This window comes from Phoenix dactylifera, chromosome 10 (genome assembly GCF_051530095.1).
Source record: "Phoenix dactylifera cultivar Ajwa chromosome 10, Ajwa_hap1_PhDact_Kaust_v1.1, whole genome shotgun sequence".
Lineage (NCBI taxonomy): Eukaryota > Viridiplantae > Streptophyta > Magnoliopsida > Arecales > Arecaceae > Phoenix > Phoenix dactylifera.
The window spans coordinates 32,454,726-32,481,346 of record NC_143199.1 but is presented as its reverse complement, the minus strand read 5'-3'; the positions used below and the strand labels follow the sequence as shown (position 1 = coordinate 32,481,346).

At 37.5% G+C, this 26,621-nt stretch overlaps 3 protein-coding genes across 5 annotated transcripts; all 3 read right to left on the bottom strand.

Moving 5' to 3' along the window:
• On the bottom strand, positions 1-6,437 carry LOC103720003 (U-box domain-containing protein 3). Of its 2 annotated transcripts, XR_606066.6 has the most exons (7): positions 5,936-6,276; positions 4,659-4,936; positions 2,856-2,972; positions 863-2,713; positions 620-698; positions 448-513; positions 1-232 (listed from the first exon to the last, which is right to left on the bottom strand). XR_606066.6 is itself a non-coding variant. In XM_008809509.6 (6 exons), exons 1-5 carry the CDS (start codon positions 5,979-5,981, stop codon positions 639-641), a joined length of 2,352 nt encoding a protein of 783 aa, XP_008807731.4. In that variant the 5' UTR covers positions 5,982-6,437; the 3' UTR covers positions 301-513; positions 620-638. The 2 variants fall into 2 exon arrangements, 1 of the variants encoding a protein (XP_008807731.4); XM_008809509.6 differs by lacking the exon at positions 1-232 and having other exon boundaries at positions 301-513; positions 5,936-6,437.
• Positions 6,438-8,633: 2,196 nt separating this feature from the next.
• On the bottom strand, positions 8,634-21,723 carry LOC120104375 (mitochondrial ATP-independent inner membrane protease subunit 2-like). 2 transcript variants are annotated; one of them, XM_039115298.3, is made up of 5 exons: positions 21,481-21,723; positions 16,020-16,192; positions 9,583-9,766; positions 9,203-9,309; positions 8,634-9,084 (listed from the first exon to the last, which is right to left on the bottom strand). In XM_039115298.3, the coding sequence occupies exons 1-5, from the start codon at positions 21,550-21,552 to the stop codon at positions 8,991-8,993; spliced, it is 630 nt and encodes a 209-aa protein (XP_038971226.1). In that variant the 5' UTR covers positions 21,553-21,723; the 3' UTR covers positions 8,634-8,990. The 2 variants fall into 2 exon arrangements, with proteins under 2 accessions (XP_038971226.1, XP_088562249.1); XM_088706123.2 differs by having other exon boundaries at positions 16,020-16,189; positions 21,481-21,677.
• A 1,794-nt stretch (positions 21,724-23,517) lies between these two features.
• LOC103707019 (NAC domain-containing protein 100) lies at positions 23,518-26,621 on the bottom strand. The gene is made up of 4 exons (XM_008791349.6): positions 26,551-26,621; positions 25,965-26,469; positions 24,692-24,957; positions 23,518-24,112 (listed from the first exon to the last, which is right to left on the bottom strand). Exons 2-4 carry the CDS (start codon positions 26,131-26,133, stop codon positions 23,705-23,707), a joined length of 843 nt encoding a protein of 280 aa, XP_008789571.4. The 5' UTR covers positions 26,134-26,469; positions 26,551-26,621; the 3' UTR covers positions 23,518-23,704.

Sequence of the window (26,621 nt, the reverse complement as noted above, 5' to 3'; positions counted from 1 at the left end):
TAACGAACAACAGCACTCAACTTTTATTGAAGGGAAACAACAGCACTCATCAACAGCACTCTCTACTTTTATCCTCGAAAGCAAACTTCCAGATCTCCATTGCCTACTTCGGAGGCATCAGCTGGTCTTCCACCACCTTCTTCGCTGCTACTATAGCTCCAACATTTCATCTGCCCATTTCGAAAATGATGCTTTCTAGTTTTGCAAGACAACAGGTTCGGTATTCCCATGTCTGCGAGAGATACACAGGAGACATCATTTTTGTTACACCCAAGTAAGAAATGAGCAAGCAAATCCATATACAAAAGGATCAAGAACTGATATTCCACCAAAGAATGGTACCAATACAAAAATAAGTTGCACTGCTGCAAGCTATACGACATATATTTACATATTCACAACACTAAAATTTGGGAGCAAATTCTGATCGTCTTGATTCCAACATACTTGCTCTGCATCCTTTCAGCTTCCCCTTGTATCGGCTTCATCCTGTGCTAATTATAAACCGCAAGCCTGGAGTCATCAACAAAGTACAGTATTTTGTGAATCTGGCATACAAGTACATGGGAATGCCACATATTTCCAAGTTACATTGAAATTTCAAGTGCAAGCCAAGTACCAGATAGAAGAAATCATTACTACGGTTTGCGCACCATCCCCTCACGCTGACTTCGGAAGTGACCAAGGATCTGTTGTGCCTGCACAAGCACATGATAAAGTAAAAAAGACCATAAAGAGATTGCAATCATATCAACATTATTTGCTGTTACTGTTACCACTCAAAAATAAAGAAGCATCAGATGCCAGAGGAAATCTGTCACCCGTTAGTAGTGCTAGTGTGAAAAACAAGCAATGAGTATACCTTTTCTTTGGCTCTGGGTGTTCCAAATTGAGACAATGCAATAAGAGGTGGCACAGCTCCTTCTTGCAAGACCAGGCTGCAGAATTTGTGGCTGTGGAGGCAGAGTTGCAACAAAGCAGATGCTGCATTCTCCTTTCCCCTTTGAGAACCTGTCTCAACAATCTCAACTAGCAGGGGAACGCCACCTTCTTGGCTGACAGCCAAGCGGCCCTCAGGAACTGTAGAAAGATTAGCCAATAGTGCCACTGATTTGTCCGCCATTCCTGTGCTAGGATCCATCAGCTCAACAAGATACCTAACTGCACCAGCTTGGACTATCCGTGCCTTGTTCTCATGGAAGATTGACAGATTGAATAAGGCAGTAGCAGCATCTTTCTTTCCTCTAAGGCTTCCAGAACCTAAAAGATTAACTAATGCCTTAATTGCACCAGAACGTCCAATCTTAACTTTGTAGTCCTCCAGAATTGAGAGGCTGAACAAAGCAGCTGCTGAGTTCTCTTTGGCTTCTGTGCTTCCACATTCCAGAACATAGATAAGTGGTTCAATAGCTCCTGCCTCTGCTATGGAAACCTTATTATTATCATTAAGGGACAAATTCAGCAGAGCGGTAACAGCAATTTCCTGTACCCTTTTTACCTTGGAATATAGCAAGGAAACTAGTGGAGGGATAGCCCCATATTTTGCAATTAGAACACGGTTTTCCATATTATGCTTTGCAAGAAGTCTCAGCTCTGATGCAGCAGCTGTCTGCACTTCAGGAGCTTGACTCTTCAGATCCTCGATTAATTTCTGAACATGGGAAGAGGTGGTAAGCTCATCTGATCCTGATCTAGGGAGCGACAACTGACTTGCGCAAATATTTGCATGTCCATTCCTGAAGCCAGAAAGTTCGGGTGGGGAAAATCGCGGGGAAAACCCCATATCTTTATTCAATGGAGAAGATGAAGGATGCGGGACTTCTCCCAAAAGACTTACTTTTTCATTGAACCTACTCGATATTTCAATGCTAGAAACAACACTTGAGATGGATTCACTATGACTATGACAGCTACACTGCTGTTCATGCGACAGATTGCCTTGCATAGTAACCTTACCTGCCAATTTCTGATGGTGGCTAATAAGGGAAGACTCTTCACCACATCCAGATGACACCTCAGTAATTTGCTGTTCTGTTTGATTTACACATTCAAAAGAGGGTGTGGAGGTCGAATCTCTATGCAGTGAACCATGTAAATTATTCTCAGGCCTGAAGTCTTCCAGCATTGCATTAGATAAGAAAGGATTTGAGATACAATCAGATTGAACAGAATTGCTTAACCTTATGTTGTTGTGTTCACACCAATTTGCAATCAACTCCTTGACCGTGAAATTTGGTATAAGATTTGTATGGGAGAGGATTTGATGCGTCCTGGGACAAATTCTCAGGCCACTATCCAGCCACTTCTGTATAAAAGATCTTTCATATGTTTGACCTGAGGCCACAATTACGGGATCCAGCATGAGTTGCAAAGAGAGAGGGCAACGAAAATGTGAAGGGATGGGTAGCCCATTTATAAACCCAAACTGCTCAAGTTTTGCGACGCAATAACGCATGTGAACAACTAGTGCAATTATCTGACTTATGTGGTCTGCATCCTCAGTCTTTTCTTTGAGCTCAGCCTTTGCTCTCTCCTTCTCCAGAGCTATACTTTCCATCAGGAGTTCCTGGTTTGATGCCAAACCAAGTGTATCCATGATCTTTATAATATCTTCTAGACTGGGTATGACATATTCTCTTTGATCTTTCAGAGCATTTTCAATGAGTTCCGATGTTAGGTCCTGCTGCATGCATTGAAGTTCCTGCAAGCAGTGCTGGAAGACCATTTGTTGTTGTTAGTTTCACTCCACAGGATTAATATAAAAACAATTTATGCACATTGGTTGGATTGAAAAAGAAAAGTGATGGCAAGATGTTGACATAAAATAAAATGGTCATCAGTCACCATGTAAGCACCTGGACGCTTGCTAAATGAGAAGTATAATGAGATGATTGTAACAATTCACTCAAGACATGACATATCTCTATAGATGACTTCTGAACCTTCAACACCATTGGTTCACTTTGTAAAACCTGCACATCGAGAATAAGTTAAACATGAAGTACGACTTATGGTCCAAACTAATGGTACTCATACTAAAAATTACAAATGTAGAAGGATGCTGTTTTCCTTGTATATCTACATATATCCAATCCATGCATATAAGGGTAAAGGCAGTTCATGCTTAATTAGATAAGAAGACTTCATTTGAGATCCACCAAATGCATTGGGAAAAGAGTAGTGTTAAAAGTAGTTCATATCCACCATTTTTTCATCACATTAGCAACTAATTTAAATGAAGAATTTCGGAATTATTTTGGTCATGCATGCACAAAAACTATGATTGACGCATGTTTTTGTATAGTGTAGTAGTATACAATGACAGGTTTAGTGTGGATGACTACTGAAGATAATTAGCTTGCATATGTACATTAAGGTGCTTGATGCTTTGATTTGCTATCATGAGAATGCAGATTAGAGCATCCAAAATCCAACTATAGCAAGCTGGCTAAGAGGCAAATTACAATATGGCAGAGTTACAGATTCTTAATATACATGACATTTTTGATATACAAAACATATAAGAAGCTGATTTTGGAAATTGTGCTAAACTGCAACCACTAGATGAGATAGGCAAGGTACACACAAAAACCATAAGTCTAGCCATGATTGACTTATCAACTAAATATTCCAATGGGTTATGGAAGTATAGCTCAATCAATAACATGAGCTTTAGTCTTTTTTCCAGATTAAACAGGGCACAGCCAGACTGGTTAAACTAGTCTAGTTGATCAATGGATCATCTTATAGCCCCAGGTTCATTTTGACTGTACAAGGGTAAGATTCAAATAGATTTCTTTTTAATTTTCTAATGCTTGCCAAAAACTAAAAGAGCAGAAAACAACAGTTGAATTGTTTTCAGCTGAGTCTGAGTATCACCAATTGAATCCATCAACCAACGGGTTGAATGATTCTGGATAGTTTTGCATGAAATTATTTTTAACAAAATTTTTGGACTCAGCGAAGTAAAGAAGGTTAAGAAATAGTAATTTTAGAATTTGGCTCATGCATAAATTAATCACAGTGAATAAGAAATGAATGAGGACTTGTTGTGAGAACAACTCTTTATGCCTGACATCGATAACATGAAAAATTTTTTCCAAGGGGCTCAACTGCTACTATATACTTTCTGACACTTTCCACCTCCTAATGGAGGTCTTCATGCACGGATATCAAATTTGGAAGGGTCTCAGCTCTCTACTTCCCACTCTAAGTACAGTATAAGTTTATGGAATAGAAATGACGAATTGGTCCCAACTCTAATGGTTCTGATGCTTTTATCTATCCCGCAAAATATAGGAATTTGAAGACAAAAGTAATGAAGTAATACGCATCTATGTACTACGAAGATGGCAAAGACAATTCTTTTGAAATGACCTGCTTCTACTTTGATCAATCAGCCTACAATCCTATGATTCTGCAAATTCTGTGAGCTTAAACATAGGTTAAACAATTCAATCTTCCACAAGACGTGGTTTGGAAAAATGTTCGGTTGCATTTCAATAAAAGAAATCCCAGAGATGCTCTCAGTGGTTGAACAAAACAAAGACATTGTTGGCAATAAAAAAGGAAGCATCAAAAAGGAAAGGAAAAGCATTTAGCAAGCAGAGACTGATTATGCTGTTTTAAAAGAATATCAATAGTGAATTAGCACTCACACTATATATCCTGCCCATCCTCTGGTGTTGTTTCTCCATAAATTCTCTAGCCTCATTAACAGCTACATCTAATTCCTCGAATGCTTTTATGAGGTGTTCGTCTGAAGGTATTTGAGAATCAAATGCTTCATGGAGTATGGGCTTCAAGAGCTTCAATATGCCAACTATACTTTTGAAGTCTTTCAGAAGTGTAGATTTTGCAGTCTGGCAACCAACAAGATGGATAAACCGAGAAATGCTGTTGATCAGACCTCCGATAACATTTTCATCCATTGCTCCTAAATTGGAGAAAAATGAACACTATGAGCATTATGCTTGTCAGAGTAAGAACTAGACAACAAAAACAGCAGCAGTTACATAGAAAGTTCTACCATATAGTAATGTCAAGGCTTCTGATAGCTAGTTTTCTTTTGGAAAAAAAAAATGCATGTCATAGAAGTTCAACTTTGGCACAAAGGCAGAGAACTAAACTAAAATGAGATGTGATGAACCCTGAGCTAGCTGTTGGTCCCTTTCTTTTTAAGCATGATACTGCTTTCATGGACAACATTAATGAAAAAGGAGCTATCGATTAGCATGTATCGTTGACTAGAAAGAACCAGTTTCAAGTGGCAGTCGCCCTATATGTTAAGAGTTAATTATCCATAAAATTTAAAGAAGGTTATAAGGGTAACAACGGAGAAATGATAAGGATAGCGTCTCCTCATCATAGTGACCAGGAGACAACAGATCCAAGAAAGGATCAGCAAACTGAAATAACACAATGCTGAAGCCAAAGTGAATACTCATCCAAGAACAAATGCAACTTCATTAACGAACCTCCAAACACTAATTGTTTTCTTTTAATTTGAGGAAAGCAATAAAAGAGAATTATATGCTTCCAATACCTCTAACAGAAGAAGAAAGCCAGGATGATTTTTTTTCTCCGTAAAACCTTCAGATTCTCCAAGGCACTTTAACGAGATGCCAAGGAAACAAAAATTACATGAATACATGTAAAATAGGAACACATTTACGGTAAATTTCATTCCATACCCATAATTCTCAATGGTCCTAAGTTCACCCAAAAGATCAAGGACACAGATGAATTGGATTAAGCAGCAGTCTAAGCACCGACATAAATCAAAGGAAAAGGCCCACTTGATTCCATCTCCTACCCATTTTCCAAACATACATGGATCATCCGAAAAGCCCTGAACCCAATCTCAGTAATCTCCTACTCATTAGTGGGTAATGGCTCCCGTTAAGCCCAAAAAAGAAGGGAAAAGCAGCCATACCTCCGTTCACGTAGATGCCGCCAGCTGCTGGATTCCTCTGCATCATCCCTGACCCTGTCCTAAAACCCTTGCTCAAAACCCTAAAAGATCTAAGAGCTCCAGAGCTCCAGAGAGAGAAAGGTTGGGGGGGCAGGGGGGGGGGAGAGAGAGAGAGAGAGGAGAGAAAAGACGGGGAAAGGTCCCACCTTTGTTTTATTTTAGTGCTCTTTTTTATTGGGTTTGTTGTCCCTGCGGGTGAAGCAGGTGACGGCGTAAGAGATGGAAACTATGAAGGGAGATTAAAACCAGGCCAGCCTTTTCCCGTCCATGGCGAAATGAGTAGGGATTCCCCTCCAAGGACTGATTAAGAAAGAGTTTAGAAGGAATTAAATAGATTACGTGATTATTATCGAAGAAGCCAGGTGTCACCAGTTTTGCTCAAAATGTGCATGCGCTGTGAACATCCAGAGCATTCCATGCATGGGTCCAACATGGAGGCAGTTCATAATGACCAAGCGTCGCTGGTAAATTGATTTGGAGAATTGGTTTGGCAAGTAATGATGTTTAGGTTGCTAAAAAATATAAAGTAATGTTGCATGTCTCAACGAAGTAAGAAGATTAGTATGATTCATGAGAGGTTAGTCCGAGTCGAGGGAGAAGGGGCCCAAAGCGAAGTGGTACCGTGAGGAGACCGTGCCAGAAGGCATAGCTTCTTTATAAGATGTACATATATGCACCCATTGCTGTGGGTTGGCAACCTAACTACTAATAATACAATGTAGTCTTAGGACTCCTGACTTGTTTCAAACCCCTTAATTTGTTGGAGTTTATTCAGTGCTGGAATCATGTTCTCAACCATAAATGCCCATCGGGTGACCTTCCTATTCTGTGCCACGTACTTCATAAAAGCCAAGCTTTTCCAGGCTTTTCCGAAAGATAAATGCCATGTCTTGTTCTACAGCTTGGGCTCTACCCATATCTTTTCTGTTGACCCTGTCTACCCGACCCTGCAGCGATGGATATGTGGCATGACATATTCAAATCCTATCCATAAAACTAACTCTTGCCTTCGGGAGGTCATACGCTACTTTTCAGGGAGGCCTCCATCTTCTTCCAACCAACTATGGGCACCACGAGTTGGTGGGAGCGAGTATGAAGGACAACTTGAAGACCCAGCTACCGAATCATTAGTTTGAATATAAGGGTGCAAAGGTCCACAATGCCTGAAAGCCACTATGGATCACAAATCCATGGCAATATGTTTGTCATTAACAACCGATTGAATATAAAATATGAGGCTCAAAGTATAAGATGGATTCTAATTTTATTACAAAAAAAAAAAAAATATGATGAAGAATGATACGTCGAGATGACCCATTATGTTAGGGTAATGCTGGCCGGTTACCTGCAACGCTGACCGAGCAAGTACTTTCATAGAGGTCGTGCTCGGGCTTGTGACATTAATTCCTTTGGAAAAGTTAAGATCCATGCAAGCTACTCCCTTAAAAGTTGGTCTAATGGCTACTCGGGGTCGAATCCCATTACCTAGTTGCCACGAACATTTCCTGAAGGCATTAAGACGAGTCATCTTTGGGCTCAAATGCCTAATGACTCTTGTCATGAAGTAAGAGACCGCATAAAATCTCAATTACTGATCTTAGGGGTGATCAAATAGTTTTGGTTTATGATAAAACTAGAGCCCACCCATAATATCGGGGATCCATGCTCGTAAAGCAAGCTGAAAGAACAAGAAGAGCTAGGTCTTTCCTTGTTAAAACATTGAAATCACGGGGAGATCAAGGAGATCGCCATTCTATCACCTCCTGATATACACAATTGACACATTGGAATATCGCCATTCTACCTTCGCCATTATGTTATCGGTTGCCTGCTTGGAGCTTGCATGAGCCAGGCAGGCAGGGCATGCGACCTATTCTAGAAAACTCGATGCGTGCTGTTTTTTTGTTTGCTAGTTAAGGCGACAGCTTCCGCTCGATTGGATTTCATAGATAGAGGTGTCACGGACCATGGCCTAACTCCCCTTGTGATAGGGCATCATTATGGTACATCATTTCAACTTTTTTATGCTGCGTATCGCCAGTAATAGAACAATTTCGATGCCAAGATGATGTCAACCCCTTTTGAGTTTGCATGCTTCATTTACCTGGTTGTTGCCGCCGCAAAATGAAATTATCGGCTCTGGTGCCATCCTCTAATAAGTGCACTGTTTAGATCATGCTCTCAAATCGGGTACGAAGTCAAGTGTAACAGAGACGATTTTAGCTTCCTCTGGTTAAAAACAGGCTTAAGCCTCCAATATGTTCCTGGGGTTTTTATTTGATCAGGATGCCACAATAGGACTGCCTCGAAGGATCATTAAACCAGCCACTGGAAACAACACTCGCCAGCGTCAAATATGAATCAAACAGCCTCTCGAAAGCAAGACTTGCTAGGTTTAAACATCAAAGAAACAAGAAATCCAGTTGAAGTTAAAAGCCAGGAGGGGATGGTCCCAGGAGTTCTAATTGTTAATCAAGCCTGAAGACTTCAATAGTTTAAACAGTGACACCACCGGTTACCGACCAAATCAGAAAATCACCTTCACAACTGATAGTCTCTCTTGATTTAAATATTTGAATTCTTTTCCAAAAAAAAAAAAAAAAAATTGTCGGAGACCTTGATCGACGATAAGTCTGGAATAATTACTTAGAATGTGGTATACTTGTGAAATTGTTGGAGAAATTATGCATATATGCATTTAGATCCATATACATGCATTTAGATTTGATGAACTTACCAAATCTAAACAGAATCCATCTACTTTCATAGCTGTTCTAGATTGTGAACTTTATATCCAAAAGCTCGGAGTAAGATCATATGGTTGTGTGTCAAATGTCTGATGCGGAATTGAAACTAATTTGTAGCACCCAGGATAGACTTCAGCCAACAGAAGACGATTTCAAACTAGTCATCCTCATCCAGCAAAACGTTGACGGGGTTTCACCGGTGTTCTTTCAAAGAAACAACAGCACCCTGATAAAAGGAGCCATTCGGAGGATTGCAGATTAGGTGGACCCTACAACATGTCCTTTGTTTTTGTACCCTTCACCATCTCATCAACATCCAACTCCACTGCCAACACTGATGAATCTTGATTCATTGCCAAATGACTGGACGCATAATGCATAAAACTTTTAGCTTATTCCATGACTTTTTCTTAAAAAAAATAAAAAGCTAATGGAAACAGATACAGAAATAAAACAACAACAATATATTGCTCAACTGTACCTGTTCTGTACCGGAGCATGATCGACAGCTGACCGCAAAGCATAGACTACTCTACCGACAACGTCAGTCATGGGAACAGGACCAAACAAACGACTGTCCCTGGCTTCCTGCCACCAGAGGAACATGAAAATAAGACTTTGCATGTAAGGCAGTAGATAGTAAGACCACAAAAACTTGTGCTCAACAAGGCTGAAACAGTGGAAACTTGTGCTCAACAAGGCTGAAATAGTGAAAACTTGTGACCGCTATGGCCTGTTGCTCATACATTCCCAAATTTTGGTAATGCCCAATTGCAAACATCATGACCATTTATATGCATATTTAATTTTGATATTCATAATTTTGACAACCATAGTTACCCAAACCAAATATAAATGTACCTTTGGCTTTACAGATTCATTGTCTGACAACACCCAACACTGATCCTTTTCTAAAATAAATGGTGTATCTTTCTCATCAGTGGATAGCATCTCATAACCTTCTATAGCAGCCAATCTTCTAACAAGGTAATCATCAGGTTTCTCAGGATCTTTTAACAGGACAACATCTCCCACAAAGACTTGCCTGTCACAATGAAAGTAAATAAATAATCAAAAACTAAAGCATTTAGACATAAGAAATCAGCAGGAAGGAAGTGGGAAGCATGATAAATGGAAGCATAAACATCATTAATTCAACATCTTAGAAGAATAATAACATCATATGCTCTACGGTATCCACTGCTAAAACAATCTTTGTATTTGTCTCATTTAAATGCAGATTAAGGACACAGTAATACAAGTAATCTGGCCTCTCAGGCTTTCCCATCTTTTGCACTAAAAAACACTCGATAACACAAGGTTCAAAACAACTAACAAGAAATGAAGGTTGCAATGAAAGCAATTCTCTTCTACCTCAACTAGAAAGTTCTTGTTTATCCAATAACATAACCACACCATAACCATAACCATCCAGCATTTACTGAACTATTTAAGGTCGGTTTTATGGATCCTTGTTCACTAAGCATTCCTATTGTGATTCATCTCTGATGTAATTTCAAGTTTCTCCATGTCCTTCCTCACAACCTCCATCCATATTATCTTAGATCTTCCTCTCCTTTTCTTACAACCTTCAACATGAATTAAAATACATCTCAATCAGTTTCCTTGCAACCTTCAACATGAATTAAAATACATCTCAATCAGTTTCCTTGCAACCTTCAACATGAATTAAAATACATCTCAATCAGTTTCCTTACAACCTTCAACATGAATCAAAATACATCTCAAATCAATTTTCTATCACTTTACCCTTAACTTACGCAACTCCAGCAACTCCTCTACTATATTCATTTCCCAATCTATTCTTTGTAGTTTCTCTACACATCAACTTAACATTCTCATTTTTGCCAAATCAACTTGTTGTCATGCACTCTTTGTATTGCCCAGCATTCCAAACCATACAACATTGTAAACCTTATTATTTTCATAAAATTTCTCTTAAGTCTCCAAAATATGCACCTAAACATAATATTCCACATGGACTTACCCGCTTCATCCAAAAAAAGCCATTCTAGTCCACAAAGCTCCCGCCACTACATGGTCTAGGGAGGGTCAAATGCACGCAGCCTTACACTTGCATGCGAAGATGCTTCTTCTTTGTTCCTGACCTATGGCACCCAAATTACAATGGAGCAACCTTACCATTGCATCAAAGCCCACCCTCACTTATCCAATTCATCTAGAAAGCTCTAATTCTATTACATATATCTTTATCTATCTCCCTATTACTTTATATAATAGATCCTAAATAATGAAATCAAACACTCTATGGTATCTCCTATCCATCAGATCACATCTTCATTTCCATTTTCACTAAATTTACATTCCATATACTCTATCTTTGTTCTACCAATTTTTAAATCCTTATCATCTAAAGTTTTTCTAATAAATATAATTTACTATTTAATCTAGTTCTCTTTTCATCGAGCAACACTACATCATTCGAGAATAATATATGTTACATCTTCCTACTTATTAGCAATAAGTTCATCCATAATTATTGCAAAAAGATATGGATATAGTGTTGATCCTTGATGCAAGCCTATTGCCACTGCAAATACACTTGTTGTACCATGACAACTACTAACACTTGTCAAATGTTCCACCATACATGTTCTCAATTATTTCAATATATTATTTATGGACATTGTTCCTTTTTAAAGCCCACCAAATTACTTTTATTAGTACCCTACATAAGCTTTCTCTAAGTCAATAAAAACCACATATACTTTATCCTTTTTCTCTATATTTTCCTACCAACCGCCTAAGTAAAAAGATAGCCTCCAAGCATGTATCTAAAGGGGTTATCTAAGACAAGAAAATTCTTGTTTATCTGGACAAATAAAATATGCAAGGTAACATCCCTACATAACAAATTCTGCAAAGGGAGCAGTCTTGACCCTTAAATGCTTAAATGCATTATAGATAAGCTATAGAACAAAATAATGCTATGAACCAACCAAGGGGAATGCATATCAGAGAATTATGAAATAAAACCTCATGAGCTTCCTAATTTTAGCACTATAAAGATGTTAAAACCAAATGGTAACATTGTGGATCTTTCAAATTACTAATTGCTTTTGATATATATAGAACTCAACTAAAAAATAGTTTACCACAAAATATACATGATATAAGATTATTACATTTTAAAGATCAAGTAGAAAATCTACAAGCCGAATATAATGAAACTGAAACCACATATTTGTCTACAAACAAGATTTTTAAAACAATACAAATATCATTTATCATGTAAAAAAGTTTGGCCATATGATGCAATATTCATTATTTAAAGATTTGGCATCATGATTATTGATAATTTATTCCATTATCTATGGTAAACTTTAGGATTGGCAAGCAATATTTAGTGAATGCTACTGACATTTACACTTCTTTTTCTACAGAAAGATATATCTGCTGATAAATCCCAATAAAGATGATAGCTTATAAGATGATAGCTTCTTTTTCTCATAAAGATATATCTGCTCTGAGAACTAATATGCACATCCCAGAACCATATCAGTACATTCCACTCTTGGGTCAATACTAATCTATGTTGTTTATTGCAAGCCCCAAGCCTACATTAGTCAAGGGTTGTAGAAAGTTTTTGTGCTCTTCCAATTTATTTGTTTCAAATATAGAACTGTGGAACAAAAACAGGGATAACTATAGAAGCGATGAACTGAATAAAACATTTGCAGAGACTAGAAATAGAGAGCTGCAAGTATGTGAAGTGTGTTTCTTCATCCTGCCTCAGTCTTAGGTAGCTCTTGCCCTGATAATTAGTGCTGTCATGAAATGGATCCATACTTCATTCGAAATTTTGAAATGAGTACATATTGGAGTGGCAGACATATGGATGTGCATGTTCCAAGATAAATCAACATACTATCTACTACTGGGCTTCAAATTTTTATACTTAATCAACAGGAAATCATAAGTAAGAAGTATCCTCAAGACATGTTATTTTTTATCCTTATACCATAGTTATATGCAAAGGATAAAATAGAAAACGTGGGGAAAATGAAAAATGCAGACGAACAAAGAAACGTTTAAAGAACAAATTAGAAGCACTTGAATAGAATTAATTATATGTCCATAGTCAGTGCATCACCATGTATTGTTCATGCATGCTATATAATGCATTGACGTAATCATTATGTCTAATGTGCCCATTGCACTCCATGACAGACACTGCATATAACCTACATAGCTTATTCCAATTCTGTTCTAATATTTTATTCTTGTTCTAATCTTCACAATCACCATCTCAAGAAAGAGTAATTATTACAAAACAGCTTCTCATTAAGTAGCTCTAACTGAAATTCTACTCTTTCATATACATAGGCATGCAGTCCATGGTTCAAAAAAATTCTTCTTTCCGGGCGGAAGGCAATCAGTCGAAAGAACGAAAGTCAGAGAAAGTCTTTGATAAAGACGTTCCTCAGTAATATCATCATGACTCTCGAAGTCATGTGCGGTTGATTGCCTAAGTATGTCTCTCTTTGTTGTCGGCGTGAGAACAATCCCTAATCGTGGAATTGTGACTTTCGCTCCATTTCTGCCTCAGGCAGGATCAAAACTCTCCATTTTCGGAGTTAGATTTAAGCCCTTCTGAGTGATCTCTTTCGGCAAGGAGAATTTCTACCTTGTGGTCTTCATTCCCGATTCTCTTCCCCACCCATCGCCCATGTTTAACACGTGTTACAGGCAGGCAGCAATATAAGATATTGACAATTCATTATCCACCACTATATCAGATTGATCTAAGTCTTAGACGGCATGAATAGAGTGGAATTATAGATCTAACACATATGGCAGACTATAATTTAACTAAAAACTAAGGGAAAAACATATAGACAAGTAGTCCTATTCTAAATTAGAGCCATACTGGGCTACACTCGAGTGGATCTCCACTCAGATCCACTTAGGGTTGGATTGGATGATAGGGGTCCCACATTGATGATTCGAGCCATTGGATGTGATCTACTCTCTCTAAATTGGTTACATACCAAAAATCATGTGATTTGGAGATGCCTAGCCTATGCATCAAGTGGTCCAAAAATGAATAATCTAAATAACACTAAATGATATATATATATATCCATCACTTAATGTATAGGATAAGGGTCTCCAAATTATATGATTTTTTGATATGTAAGCAGTTTAAAGGTAGTAAATCACATCCAACAGCTCGGATTATCGATGTGGGACCTTTATTATCCAATGTAGACCCGACCGGATCTAAGTCGAGATCCATTTAAGTGCAGCCAAGTCTAGCTCTTCTAAATTATATTATCTTGGATATTTCATGAATATAACTGTTATTAGTTTTTTACACTTAACTGATCAAAAGTGGTCCTATACTGACGACTACAATTAAGAGAACCAAAAACATTGAATTGTAACGTCTGAGGATCAATGGATTGTATTAACTTTGACAGATAGATTAAAAATTTTGCTTGCAACCCTCAACTTCAAGTTGTATAAGAGCCGGTCAATATTAATATTCAAAAAGGAAATATTAATATGAGATTTGCAGGCAAAGCCCTCATAAATTTTGAGTCTTATCTTTTAGCATTTTATACAACTAAAAATCAAATCAATTGTGGTTCCATTATGTAGTATTCCAATATGTAATGCAAATACCCATTTCCTCAAATGCTAGTTCCATTGTTTATCCCGACTTTCCAAGTGGATCATTGGATATAGCTCCAACATGCTCAAATATACAAGTGAATGCTAATAGCTCCAAAAAACACTATTACTACTGACAAATTTACAGAAAAAGGAAAAAAACAAAAAGTGAGATGTTGTAAGCTTCCTTGACACTATAAACCAAAATCCGAATTTGCGAGTAGTTTTTGCAAATTGTAGCTCATAAAAACAAGCTTGATTAAAACTCAGGTTCAACAACTGCCAACTTTTTCTTTGGAGACCAATGTTTTACATTTAGTAATAACTTGCAGGAGCAGACGCCCAAAAAGAAAGGAGTATTGATTTTCATTGATTGGGGTGAAGGTTGTCATATCACCCAGGCAAACACTGTAGCCCAGTTCCCAGGCAAGCCCCATGCAATTTAGTGCAACAGTCAATCATCCTTCAACTCATCAACTTCATTTATGTAATCAGGTTTTAAACTACTTTCATTATACTGACATTTTGATATGCCTCAAGGTGTACATAGTAAAATTCTGAAACACTTTAAAGGAGCAGAACCTTTTGTTCATAACTTTCAATCCACAGAATGAACTAGAAGTCTAGAACAGGTATCAAGTGGGACAGATGACAATCAAAAGCGAGAATCTGGCAAAGTGAGAATCTAGGAAAATGTAAAACCTCTTAACATTTTGGACTCTCATCTAATTATTCTTCTAGCAAAAATTCTTATTTAGTTTACAAAGATCGCACAAATACTAAAATCCCAACATGCAGGCAGCAATAGATGACCAAATCTTGAAATCAAGAAGCTCAATGTGGCTTCTTCGTCCATCAAACCAGCTCCGAATTATCATGCCCAATCACATAAATTTCCTCATTTCAAACCTACTAATCAAAAAGTAGTAGACAAACAAATTTAATCATAGTCTTCCATTTACATCAAAAAAATCATTCTAAAACTGCAATTTAGTGAAATGCTCATGAATGGATATATTGAAACTTTCAGCTTACAGAAGCATGGGCAAGCAAACTGACACATGCGAGAGTTGGTACATGCGTAAATGTACAATGTAAATAACCATACCAGAATAATTCTAAGTGTGCAGAAGAAGTTGCATGATTACATGCATGAAATACCATCAAATAAATACTTAATAGCAAATAGGTGTTATGTTAAAACCTCATGGCGTACATTTTGCACTAAAGTTTTCCTTATAATAACATAATTGAAAACGAAGAAATAACAAGAGTGATCAAATCCTATAACTCATGGAAATATTAACATACAATTTAATGAAATAAATGTGTCACAGAATTATAGAGGACCCCTACCTACCTACACCCAACAAAAGCAACAATGACAACAAAAGCAGCAACAAGAGCAACAAAACAACTAACTTTTCGCAAGATGAAGATCAAAAAATAACCAGAAATGTAAGGAGAAACCAGTAAATTATTACAATGAGAATATTTTCTCAAGAATACCATGCAAAATGCAGAATGTCTTATCAAAAAATTGCTTTCCAACGCACTGTAGAAGCAAACACGAAAATAACCATGAAGAGATCTAGGACAAGTAGTCAAAAAAGAAAATAGACATGAAGAGGTGGAAATACGTTGGAGCTGGAAAAGGAAGTTTTCTGACAAGAAGAGTTCCCCCATCTCCAGTTATGGTAGGTGTCATTTCTTCTCCTTTATTCCAATGCAAGAAGGTCAGCTTGCCTTGAAAAAAAATTTTCCAGATAGCATCACTTAACTCTCTTCCTTTGATTTGACCTACATTATACTTCTGTATTGAAACAAAAATAAATAAATAAAGGCCCATCATTCTTGGAATAGAAATAACATTTTAACTTGCAAAAGAAAAATTATATTATAGACGAATTTAGAGCAAAACTATCAATATGGAAGGACACCATGAAAAACAAAATCACAAAGGCAGGAATCAGAACTGAAACTTCTACTCTGGCTCCAATGCCTAGTACAAGATACAGGAAGAGTAAGCACTTGTGAATTTCCAGTATCTGCAGGAACATGAATACCATGCTGATGGAAGTATCATCAAGCATGGTGTTAACCGCACCAGAATGATTTATGGACTGCCCTGTATATCTAACATATATGTATACATACTAACATATCAAATGATTAATCATAGCCCGAATCTATTGAATATAAATATACCTATATATAGGAGAGGTGCAATTTCAGCTTTTGAATCTCGATTAATTGAATCTCCTACCCCAGGTATTCTTTCAAGACACTCGGTGTATCTTATATGAGCCTATGGTACAGGCCTAGCGCAAAAATAAGAGGAAATCAATACCCGGTAGATTCGCGAAGTCAGCACAACAATGGAGTAGAGTCGGCAGTTGCAGTCTCAGGTGTGGCTAAATCTATATTAGGCTTTGAGGACCTGGATAAGGCAGTAGAGGGGTTAGGCTTGGAGGCCACCCTGGCTCATACTAGTATTGACAATAGATGGAAGGTGTCCTACTACACAAACAACAAGCTTCTCATCCATTTTGTTCTTGAGAGCTCAGGGCTTTGGTTAAGGATTTCGCACTCTTCTTGACTGGCTTGAAATGTGAGATCAAATGATTTGATTTGTGAGTGGGGGGAAGATTCCCAAAAAAGCCTTTGCAGCACTGTGAGAAAACAGCATTATCAAAGTAGTGCCTCTATTGTTCCCTACTTCCCACCATAGGGGGTCTCACATCGATGACCCATGCTGTTGGATATAATCTACAACCTCTAAATTGCTTCTGCACTAAAAAATTATGCAATTTGGAGACCTCTAACCTATGCATCAATAGTCAAAAACATGTATTGTTTCATGTTAAATTGTCCAATTTTTGACCACTTGATGTATAGGTTAGGAGTCTTCAAATCACATAATTTTGTGTATAAAAAGTTCAAAAATAATAGATCACATCCAACTGCTAAAATCATCAAGGTAGCACTCCATCGTCCAATTCAAAGAAGATGGAACTCTATAAGAGTTACACCAAGAGTAGCTCTTAAACTACCCATAAATATATATATATATATAAGAAAAAAATTCAGTATTATGAATCCATTTTAATCAAAGTTGAAGGAAAAATTGAATATTCAATGAGCAAATCATTTGTTCCAAAGTTTGATAGATCTTTTGAGAAACTGATTAATTGGACAAGAATAAAGACAGAGTCCCCTTCTACATGTCAATACCAACAATAATGAAATTTATAATAACAGGAATATTTGTCGACTTTAGAAATCTTGAGGGATCAAGTTCAAAAAAGTCCATTTTACTTCCTCAATAATAACCTCTTTTCCTTTTTCTTCATTAGTGGTTCAGACAAAATTCACTATATTTCTCATTCACTTTACCTTATCACATATGGAGCCAAAAAAAATCTTTGGATCTTATCCCAATTTGGATAGATATATTAGCAGATTGAAGGGTGATATCAGCCTATTTTCAACGTCATATACATAGTTGCACATCCGTCATATTTAGCAACTCCATATCAAGATTACTTCAAGCATGTTATTTAGAAACTTTTTTGGAAATACCGTAATGTAAGGAACATATGAGTTTGTCATTAGGTATTTGACCAAATAAGATTGTCCAATTCCTATAGAACTTATCACTAGAATACCCCCAGAAGGAGGGTAGCACTAAGCATATGCAAAAAAAAGTTTTCCATGAGATGGGAAATGAAACTACTAGACTCACATGGGGTCTGTGAATAATTAATTGTCTGATAATGAGCAAGGAATATCCATCTTTCTGCTGCCAAATGAATTGGCTCATTCAAAAAAAAAAAAAACCCTGTCCTTTGGAAGATCAATCTCGTGTCTCATGCTGCATTATTCTACTTTGCAAGAACTCTGGATCATTCTCGTGAAGCTCATCCTCTTTATGATAAATGAACCGCTTGACCTAAAATGATTGGGCCTGATAGGAAAATCCCAATTTAGCGAGCATTTCGATACAATCAAATAGACTAGGACAAGGGTGCCATATTTTAGGAAATCCTCCTCTATTTGTTATGGACCGACAACTCCTTCCCCTTCTTCAAACTCTAATTTATATTTTTCATATGGAAACCACTTAAGGGTGAAAGCGGATCAAATAATATCCATTCGGCTCCGTTTTCATATCTAAATCTATCTGGATCTGGATAGAAATTTGAGCATTCGACTAATATATGTATCCATATCTGTCAAAAAAAAATAGATATGGCCATGGATAGACAACTATCTAATCTATATCCGAATATCCGATTCTATTTGTAACTGTATTTAATTTTATATGACACTCATAAACTTTTAAGAAAAATAAATGACCATATTAACATGCTATTAACTTGATTTATCATTCACTTAGCAATATCTCTATAGTCATAAAGTTTAATTATCTAATTTATATCCATATTTTTGGTATCTAATTTGTATCTGTGTTCGTTTAGAATAAATATGTCTGACTAACATCTGTATCCATATTTGTATTCGTCAAATAAAACAAATATGAATATGGATATGCTAGTATCCAATCCGTATCCGATTCGATTTTGGCCCTAAAATCACTTATCAATAATAGAACAATGGACCTTGCCCCTCGTGTTTATGAATGTTTAGGCCTCAAATTATCAAAAAGTATGAGTTGTAGAACTGACCTCCTGACTAATACATAAATATATGGATATTACTATGATTTACATCTATTAACATAAAACACACATTTACTTTCAAGTATATGCATATAAGAATCTAACTAAAAGGATCCCAAGATTGCAAGAAGGTCCCATCCAAATGGAAGGCAATATAACTACATAAAGAGCAAGTAAGAAAGAAAATTAGTTTAACTTATCACTGCCTATAAGAATTATTCTCATTCATACCTTCTGGACTTCCCATATCAATGTATTTGAAACCACGTCCCACAACATATGGTACCTTTCTAAGGAGTGAAAAAATAATTATTTGAAATATAGAAAACAAAGATAGCTTATGTGATACCAACTTATAGGGAATCATGGGACAGCAAACTAACAAAGAGGAGACCAACTACACTTAACAAAGTGGAGATCAACCAGGCAAAGTCTACGCTATCCACTTACAACTTTCAATCTCCAGAATCTTTCAATAAGCATGGCAGGTGAGATTTTGTTGTCTTATGTAAAAAAAAATGCTAGCATAATGTGAATTTTATGTGTTTTTATAAGATTGTCAATGTATGGATAACAAGCAAAAGTGAAAAGCTACTTATTCCCCACCCCAACCCAATATTCCAATGAGATCCGCAAACTGTGATTCTATTATCGTTTCGAGTTTCTTAGGCATAGCTCAAGATCATCAAGTTCCTCATAATAAATTTACAATATGAATCCAATAGCCCTTTATTAGTTCACTTGATAAGACAACTCATTACTCAATCGAGTCAAGTCAAAAGCTAAGCCTACTAAGACAAAGGTCAGATTTTTTGGACTAAATAGCTTGGACGTGATTAATTTTATAACATGGAATGTTGGGCGATTATTTTGGTATTGCTATTTTTCATTTGAGTTTGCATATAGTTGCCATTGTTAAGTCTAAATACCTATATACTCTTCATTATTTTTAGAAGATTAAATATTCAAATTATTTTTAGATGTTTAGATCAGTTAAATATTTTTTAGTGATGTATAGAAGCATATATACATACACATATATTTGTGTGTGCATGTAAGAAACACAAGACTAACCCGAGTTGCCAAGCTAACTCATCCGAGCCCAAAAAAAAAAAATAGTAGAGGATATGTCGAGTCCAAGTCATGAGCTTTCCAACCTTGATAAGCCTTCTAGTCATCCACTATACCGAAAGTATTAAGCATCCTCCAACTCTTATACTGTGCTCCATCCATAATACCATAAGAGAAATACAATCAACATCCCCGAAAGTCATCTTTTGTGTCGCCTCAGGATATTCATGTTGCTCTTAAAATAAAATCTGTCCCCTTAGTTTGATAAGTTCCCAAAACAACACTTCAGAAATTATAGACTACTCTTTGTCCCAAGAGGTGAGAGGAGACCCCCAACTATTAGAAAAACAAGGGATCCCTGACAGAGTATTATAAAGAGTGTTCCCCATCATGAATGTAGTAATAGCATGCCACTTGGAAGCATTAAAAGAATTACGTCCATACCTCTTCGCTGATCACCACATTGGTGCCCTAGTAGATAGGGTTTAAGGATGCGGATAATAAAAGAAAATGAATGAAACCGATTAACAACCCATCAGAGCATCTGGAATCCAGATATACAAGTGGAAAAACAGATCGCCTACACATATTTGCTTTGTTTGAATACCAAACAATCTGCAGCAACAATGAACGTCCTTGATATTGTTTAAAAACCCAACAAGTCTCTTTTTAAAGAAAGAAAAAAAGGGAAGAAATCAAGGAAAGCTACCCAATTGCAGCGTTAGAAGGAATTTTCGAGATCATGAAAACCGAAGGGGGAGAATTAACCACTAATGTATCGAAAGAGATAAGACCCAAATCGGAAACCAAGAAAATGGACATTTAGAAATCAAGAAGACCAGTCAACAATTACAAGATACATGAGAACTCCATGAACCATAGATGACCGCAAACACCCACGCAATTCATCAGGACATTGCGACATCAGAAGGAAAAAAACGTTCTCCTTTCACCCTAATAAACAAGATAACGGGATATCATACTCAAGAACATGGGAAGTGAATTTAAAATTAAAAAAAAAATTCAAAAAACGAAGTAACAAACCAGAAGTAAAACCTAGAATTTTCCCATCAAATCCAACATGAACGCCTGCAAGAAACCCATGATATCCCCTGTAGAATCAAACCCAAATAAATCCTCGTCCGCAACCCCAATACAAAAAATCAAGAACGCCCAAACGAGGGCAACAAGAAAAGGGCAAGCCGATAAGAGCGACTGCGACTGGAAACCAAATAAAGACTGGATTTTGGACCGCAAGAACGAGAAGGCAGGAAGCCGAATAAAAAATCCCTCGAGAACGAGAGAGAGAGAGAGGAGGAGGAGGAGGAGGAGGGTAATAGTCTCGTACCTTCCAGCTGAGGACGACGGAGTACTCGAACTTGGTGGCGGCGTAGCGAACCCACGTCGAGAGAGAGACCATCGCGATTGCGAGCGGAAGTGAAGCCGAGTGGAGTCGTCGTCGCCGGTCGCTCCTTTCCCCCCTTTCCTCCCCGCACTGAATGCTCTCTTCCTCCAACGTCCCCTCGCGCCCCTCGCTGCCTCTGGATCAAAGATCCCATCAAAGGGCCGGAACTACGACTGAGAACCAACCAGCCCATCCCCTCGGATCCGGCCCAAGGTTGGTCTTATTTACTTGTTTAATTAGCCTCTTTCTTATATCTCTCTCGTCAGTGGTTTGCTGGATCTCGATCGCATCTCTTTTATAATAAGTTCACAAGTCACAACTCTTTAGTTTGCCTTTTAAAATAGCTTCAATGTGCCAAATCCTACAAGTTCACATCTCCTTTTACAATAAGTTCAAAGTTCTAAACTTTATTTTTCCCTTTTTTTCTGTTGAAATGAAGGAGCATACAAGTGCCAAAGCCGTTTGAAAGGGAGTTCTCTTCATGATTTTTCATCATACATTTTATTATATCAGAACAAAATCTTTTCCTCGCTCTTTTAAATTTTATAGCATAAGAAAATTAAACTCTTGTGTTGCATGATAAATCAAGAAGCCACAAGACCTAAGCGGTGGCAAAGTGTGTCGCTACCAAATTCCTTTGCAGCTCAAGTAGCATGCTAATATAATTTTGATAAAGTTTCATACTTCAAATCGTGCTGGTAGAGTGTTAAAAGAAAACAATCCAACTACTGAGGGGGGGGGAGAGAGAGAGAGAGAGAGAGAGCAAACTGGCCCATGTAATATTATAGAACTTGGTTGTTATGGTAAGAAGTTGGTAGTTCGGAAGGACAGGCGATGTGAAGCGGGAGAGAAAATGAAGACGACCCAATTACCCGCTACTCAACACTTGCAAGCAGCGTGCTACTGCATGTTTGAGTCTAAAATATCTTTTAAGATAGGAACTTGAAGAAAGGGGGAAATAGATGCCAACATTATAGCTGAAGTGGTCCTCCCAAGAGCAGGCATTAAGGTTAAAAGGTTGGCTATTGTCCTATGGAGCTACAATACTTACAAGAGAGGCTTTATGAAGTTTATTTATGAGAGTTTGGTGATAGTAGATAGGCAAGGTATATAACCTTCTGGATAGTATTTTTGGATGAGATACTGCGTTGTTACAAAATAATATCAGAGCAGATTCGGCCCATAATCTATGTAGATTAGGAAACATTGCAACATGAATTTATTAGAACTCACCACATATTGATCGTGGTGCTTGTGATTAGATTTGATGGATTTGAACTCTTAACCTGACGAGAACGTTAGGCTTTAAACAAAAGGAGCATGTGAGGATCCTTACGGGCGCATGTTTAGTCCTACATCGGTTATTTGCTGGGCAGATCTTGGATATTTATATAGGATTAAAAAATCTAAATAATACATCATGTCTCGCCTTTTAAAAAAAACTTTATCAAAAAGAAAAGATAAGCAAGGTATATGTAAAGAGAGGATAGAAAGAAGGAAAGCGAGCATATACTAAAGTTCTAACCTCCAAAGATAGTCAATCCAACTTTATTTTGTTGCATGCATGAGATGCAGATCCGCCAATAGACCCATCCTATCATTATAGTTGATGGTTACAATTCTAACTGTGTTGGGAAATTTGGTGGCCCATTAAAATATTTTAATTTAAAAAAACTATAGATTTCTCTGACAACTCGTTAATTGTTCAACAAATTATTTCATACATTTTATGATTTCTTGCGATTAGTCTTTCTGCATCCTTGCCATAATTACCACCTCAGTCCGTGTTCTTACATGCCCCTGTAATATATAAGACATTAATTACATCCTTTAAAGTACATTGATATTTTCCCCTGATCTGGTTTATCCTCTAGAAATTCCCCCAAACATTTAGAAAAACCTAGCAAATTCTGCAAATATGCAAGCTTTTACACCAATCTATTTATGGATAGCAATTCTGCAACTATAGTATCATGTAGATTAGTGAACTTAATAATTTATTCTTCTTGAAAATAATTATACCTGAAATTTCTACAATATGGCAAGTGTGCTATCTACAAATAATGGCATGAACCTCTCAAATTAATCCACGATGACAGCATCTGTACATGGCCATCTTTGTCACTCTTCAATCCAAATCAATAGACATGTCTAAGATTTAAAGACACTAGAAGAAAAGCTGATCTTTGCCTCTTGGAAACTTCATGCCTCCCATATTCGCCATCCCTCCATCCACCAAGTCATGGTCTTCTATGCCCACATCCAGCAGCAACCCGAAATCATCCTGACCACCCCTTGAGCCCATTCCATTCATGGCTGCGCTGTCCGCCTCTTGGGGGAGACCATGGAGGTTGTAGTGCAATGCTGCCAAATTAAGGAAGGTGTTAGGGCTGCTGCCCTCCTGATGTGGGATCATCTGCTCATAGCACCCATATGGCATGGCATGGCCATTCAGAGGGGATGACCCCAAATGTGATGAGGAGCACCCAATGCTGTTATCCTGATCATTCTCCATGCGGTAATTCACTGAATCCCCTTTCTTCTTCTGAAAAACTCTGCACAGCACCCAGTCCTCCTGTCCCAAAAAGAAAAAAGAAAAAAAATACAGAGTGCACCTAAATGAGAACAAGCACTGCTCTCTTAAGATAAAACTTGCCCATTGAAACCAAGGGTTCAACCACATGCTAGGTTGTAACTAAGAGTATTAAGAGGTCTTCTTGGAAGGGGGCAAAAAAATCAATGCATGTTTCCATATGTCTATGAAGAAATCAAACTTAATATAGTTTTCATTGCTAGTGTGTCCTAGGGTTTCGTGAGTTTATACATTTTTGAGGACATGTTGTGTGAAGACACATGCAGCTAGCTATTTTGGATACTTATACAAGATCAAAAAACTCAAATAATACCGTCTAGCTAATCATTTTAGGTGAGATCCTGGGTTGTAACATGTTGGCTCCACGAAATTTGGGTTGTTCACAAAACAAGACGCCTGCCCAAACCAAGAACATTGGTGGAAGGAAATATTGGTGTCTCATACTTCAAAAGTTTTCCTATTCTTATGGGCAGCTTGAAGAATCAAAAATTTTCCTTTGTCTAGCTCATGGAAATCTGAAAGAAGCACAAGAGCCCACAGAAAGGAATGGAGGGAAAGTACCTTAGGGCTAGGGGGTGGATTTTCTAGCCGGAACTCGTGCATGACCCAACTAGTCTTTATCCCATTTGGAGCTCTTCCACGATAGAAGACCAGCGTCTTCCTCATCCCCACGATTGCACGGGCTGTAGGATCATAGACCGTACGATCTCTCCCAGTGGCCTTCCAGTACCCAGACTTTGTTGCCCGATTTGTGCGAGACCCAGTCGCATACTTACGGTCACGGAAGCTGAAGAAGTACCACTCGTTCGCACTTAGCTTAGCAACCTCTGCAGCGATGGTTGATCGATCAGATTTTTTGCAGGTAGACTCTAAATATATATCATGCATACCTTCAGTCATCTAAACCAGAAATTAAATCCAATCTAAATGCAAGCAAAGTGCAGTTTTAATTAATCTACCATTTGGTAATCTACGTGTGACAGTACAACAGTGTTAGACTGAATCGGATTTTTTTTTTTTTTTTTTGGTACACTAGACTGAATTGGATTGCTGGGAAGATATATATGACAAACCTCTGGAGTATTGTACTGTAAGAAACTCATATATTACTTTTGTTTATTTATCTAAGAAGGGCTAGCTACATGGCTTGGTCGTGAAGAATTATTACTATTATTATTATTATATATATATATATATATATGGACAAAGTGTACCATATATGTTGTTAACATAGAAAAATCAGATAATATCTTTTCAATATTTATAAACAGCAATTACAGAAAGAAAAAAAAAGAACTATATATAAACAGCTTCCTCACCATTTGCATATGTACATATAAGACTTTTGATGATCTGTTTAGAGAAATGTAGGGATATTACGACTGGTAATGCAATAACTTCCTCGGCATGCACTCGAAGCAAGCGTAATTATCTCCAAAATCAGGTATCCATTAATATTTTTTTTGGATTTATTCAGGCGAACAGTACTTTCATCATTATTACTCATTTCTCAACGAAATGCGTGGATAATCATGAGAACCTAGACCTAATAACTTCATAAAACCGTTCTTTAACATCAACTAGAAATAATGTTTAAAGTACAGGTCGATTTCTCATAATCCGAATACCTGTATACTCATTTCGTTGCAAATCAAGTTTGCATCTTATGTCTCAAATTAAGTGAAATACCGACGTTAAGGCTGCAACTTATATATGAGAAACCCCCTATAAATCATATTTAAAATGAAAGATATCGATAGGAATTATATGAGTAGAGTGAAGGACTACATATGCTACGATTGAAATGGTGGCAGGACATGGGAAGACTACTCACCTGGAAGCTCCCATGGCTCGCAAGTATGCAAATTCACCTCCACCATGGTTCCTCCTGAGACTCTTTCATTTGCAACCTTCTTGTGGAGATAGTGGCAGACCAGATCCTCATCACTCGGGTAGAACCTAAACCCTGGTGGAAGAGTGGACTCTATGTCCCTCAGATCCATATCTTCTGAAAAGGGGGAAGGGAGACTGAAGGAAGGATGACAAAGGCGTATGTAGGACTTGATTTGGTGCAGAGATAATGAGCTTGTCTCGGTTTGTTAGCTGTGAAATTCTGAGAACGGCTTAAATTCTTCTAGTTGAGGTGTGGATGCTTAATATAGAGGGGAGGCTATCACAATTGGAGCTCTGCCCTCACTATTTTATATGATTATCCCCGTCATATCGGCGAACAAGGCGTGCGCATCGGTCACAATCTCCGGGTCTGGGGAGATGCTAGCCAGGGGCCTCATGCTTGTGCAGCAAGAACTTTTATATATGTATTATATGAATTATCTGTCCTGGCAAAAAAAAAATCAAGACATTTAAGGTTATTACCTTTGGATGATTTTGATGAATAGGCTTTAAGAATAAGTGCTTACAGGAGGAATTGTCATCAGACAATTTTTGAGATATGACTTAGGGCAGGGCCAAGCCTAACTCGGGCAATGAT

Bases quoted from the DNA above. Each gene is read 5' to 3' on its own strand.
- LOC103720003 (XM_008809509.6), bottom strand. From the start codon at position 5,981: ATGATGCAGAGGAATCCAGCAGCTGGCGGCATCTACGTGAACGGAG. The intron at 2,973-4,658 runs GTGAGTGCTAAT...CTCGATGTGCAG, and splicing joins GGATGGGCAGGATATATAGT to GTTTTACAAAGTGAACCAAT. The intron at 699-862 runs GTATACTCATTG...GTGCTTGTGCAG, and splicing joins CACCCAGAGCCAAAGAAAAG to GCACAACAGATCCTTGGTCA.
- LOC120104375 (XM_039115298.3), bottom strand. From the start codon at position 21,552: ATGGTCTCTCTCTCGACGTGGGTTCGCTACGCCGCCACCAAGTTCGAG. The intron at 16,193-21,480 runs GTACGAGACTAT...GTTTCAATACAG, and splicing joins CCGTCGTCCTCAGCTGGAAG to AAGTATAATGTAGGTCAAAT. The intron at 9,085-9,202 runs GTACAGTTGAGC...TTATGCGTCCAG, and splicing joins CATGCTCCGGTACAGAACAG to TCATTTGGCAATGAATCAAG.
- LOC103707019 (XM_008791349.6), bottom strand. From the start codon at position 26,133: ATGGATCTGAGGGACATAGAGTCCACTCTTCCACCAGGGTTTAGGTTC. The intron at 24,958-25,964 runs GTGAGTAGTCTT...CCATCGCTGCAG, and splicing joins CGAGCCATGGGAGCTTCCAG to AGGTTGCTAAGCTAAGTGCG. The intron at 24,113-24,691 runs GTACTTTCCCTC...TTTTTGGGACAG, and splicing joins ATCCACCCCCTAGCCCTAAG to GAGGACTGGGTGCTGTGCAG.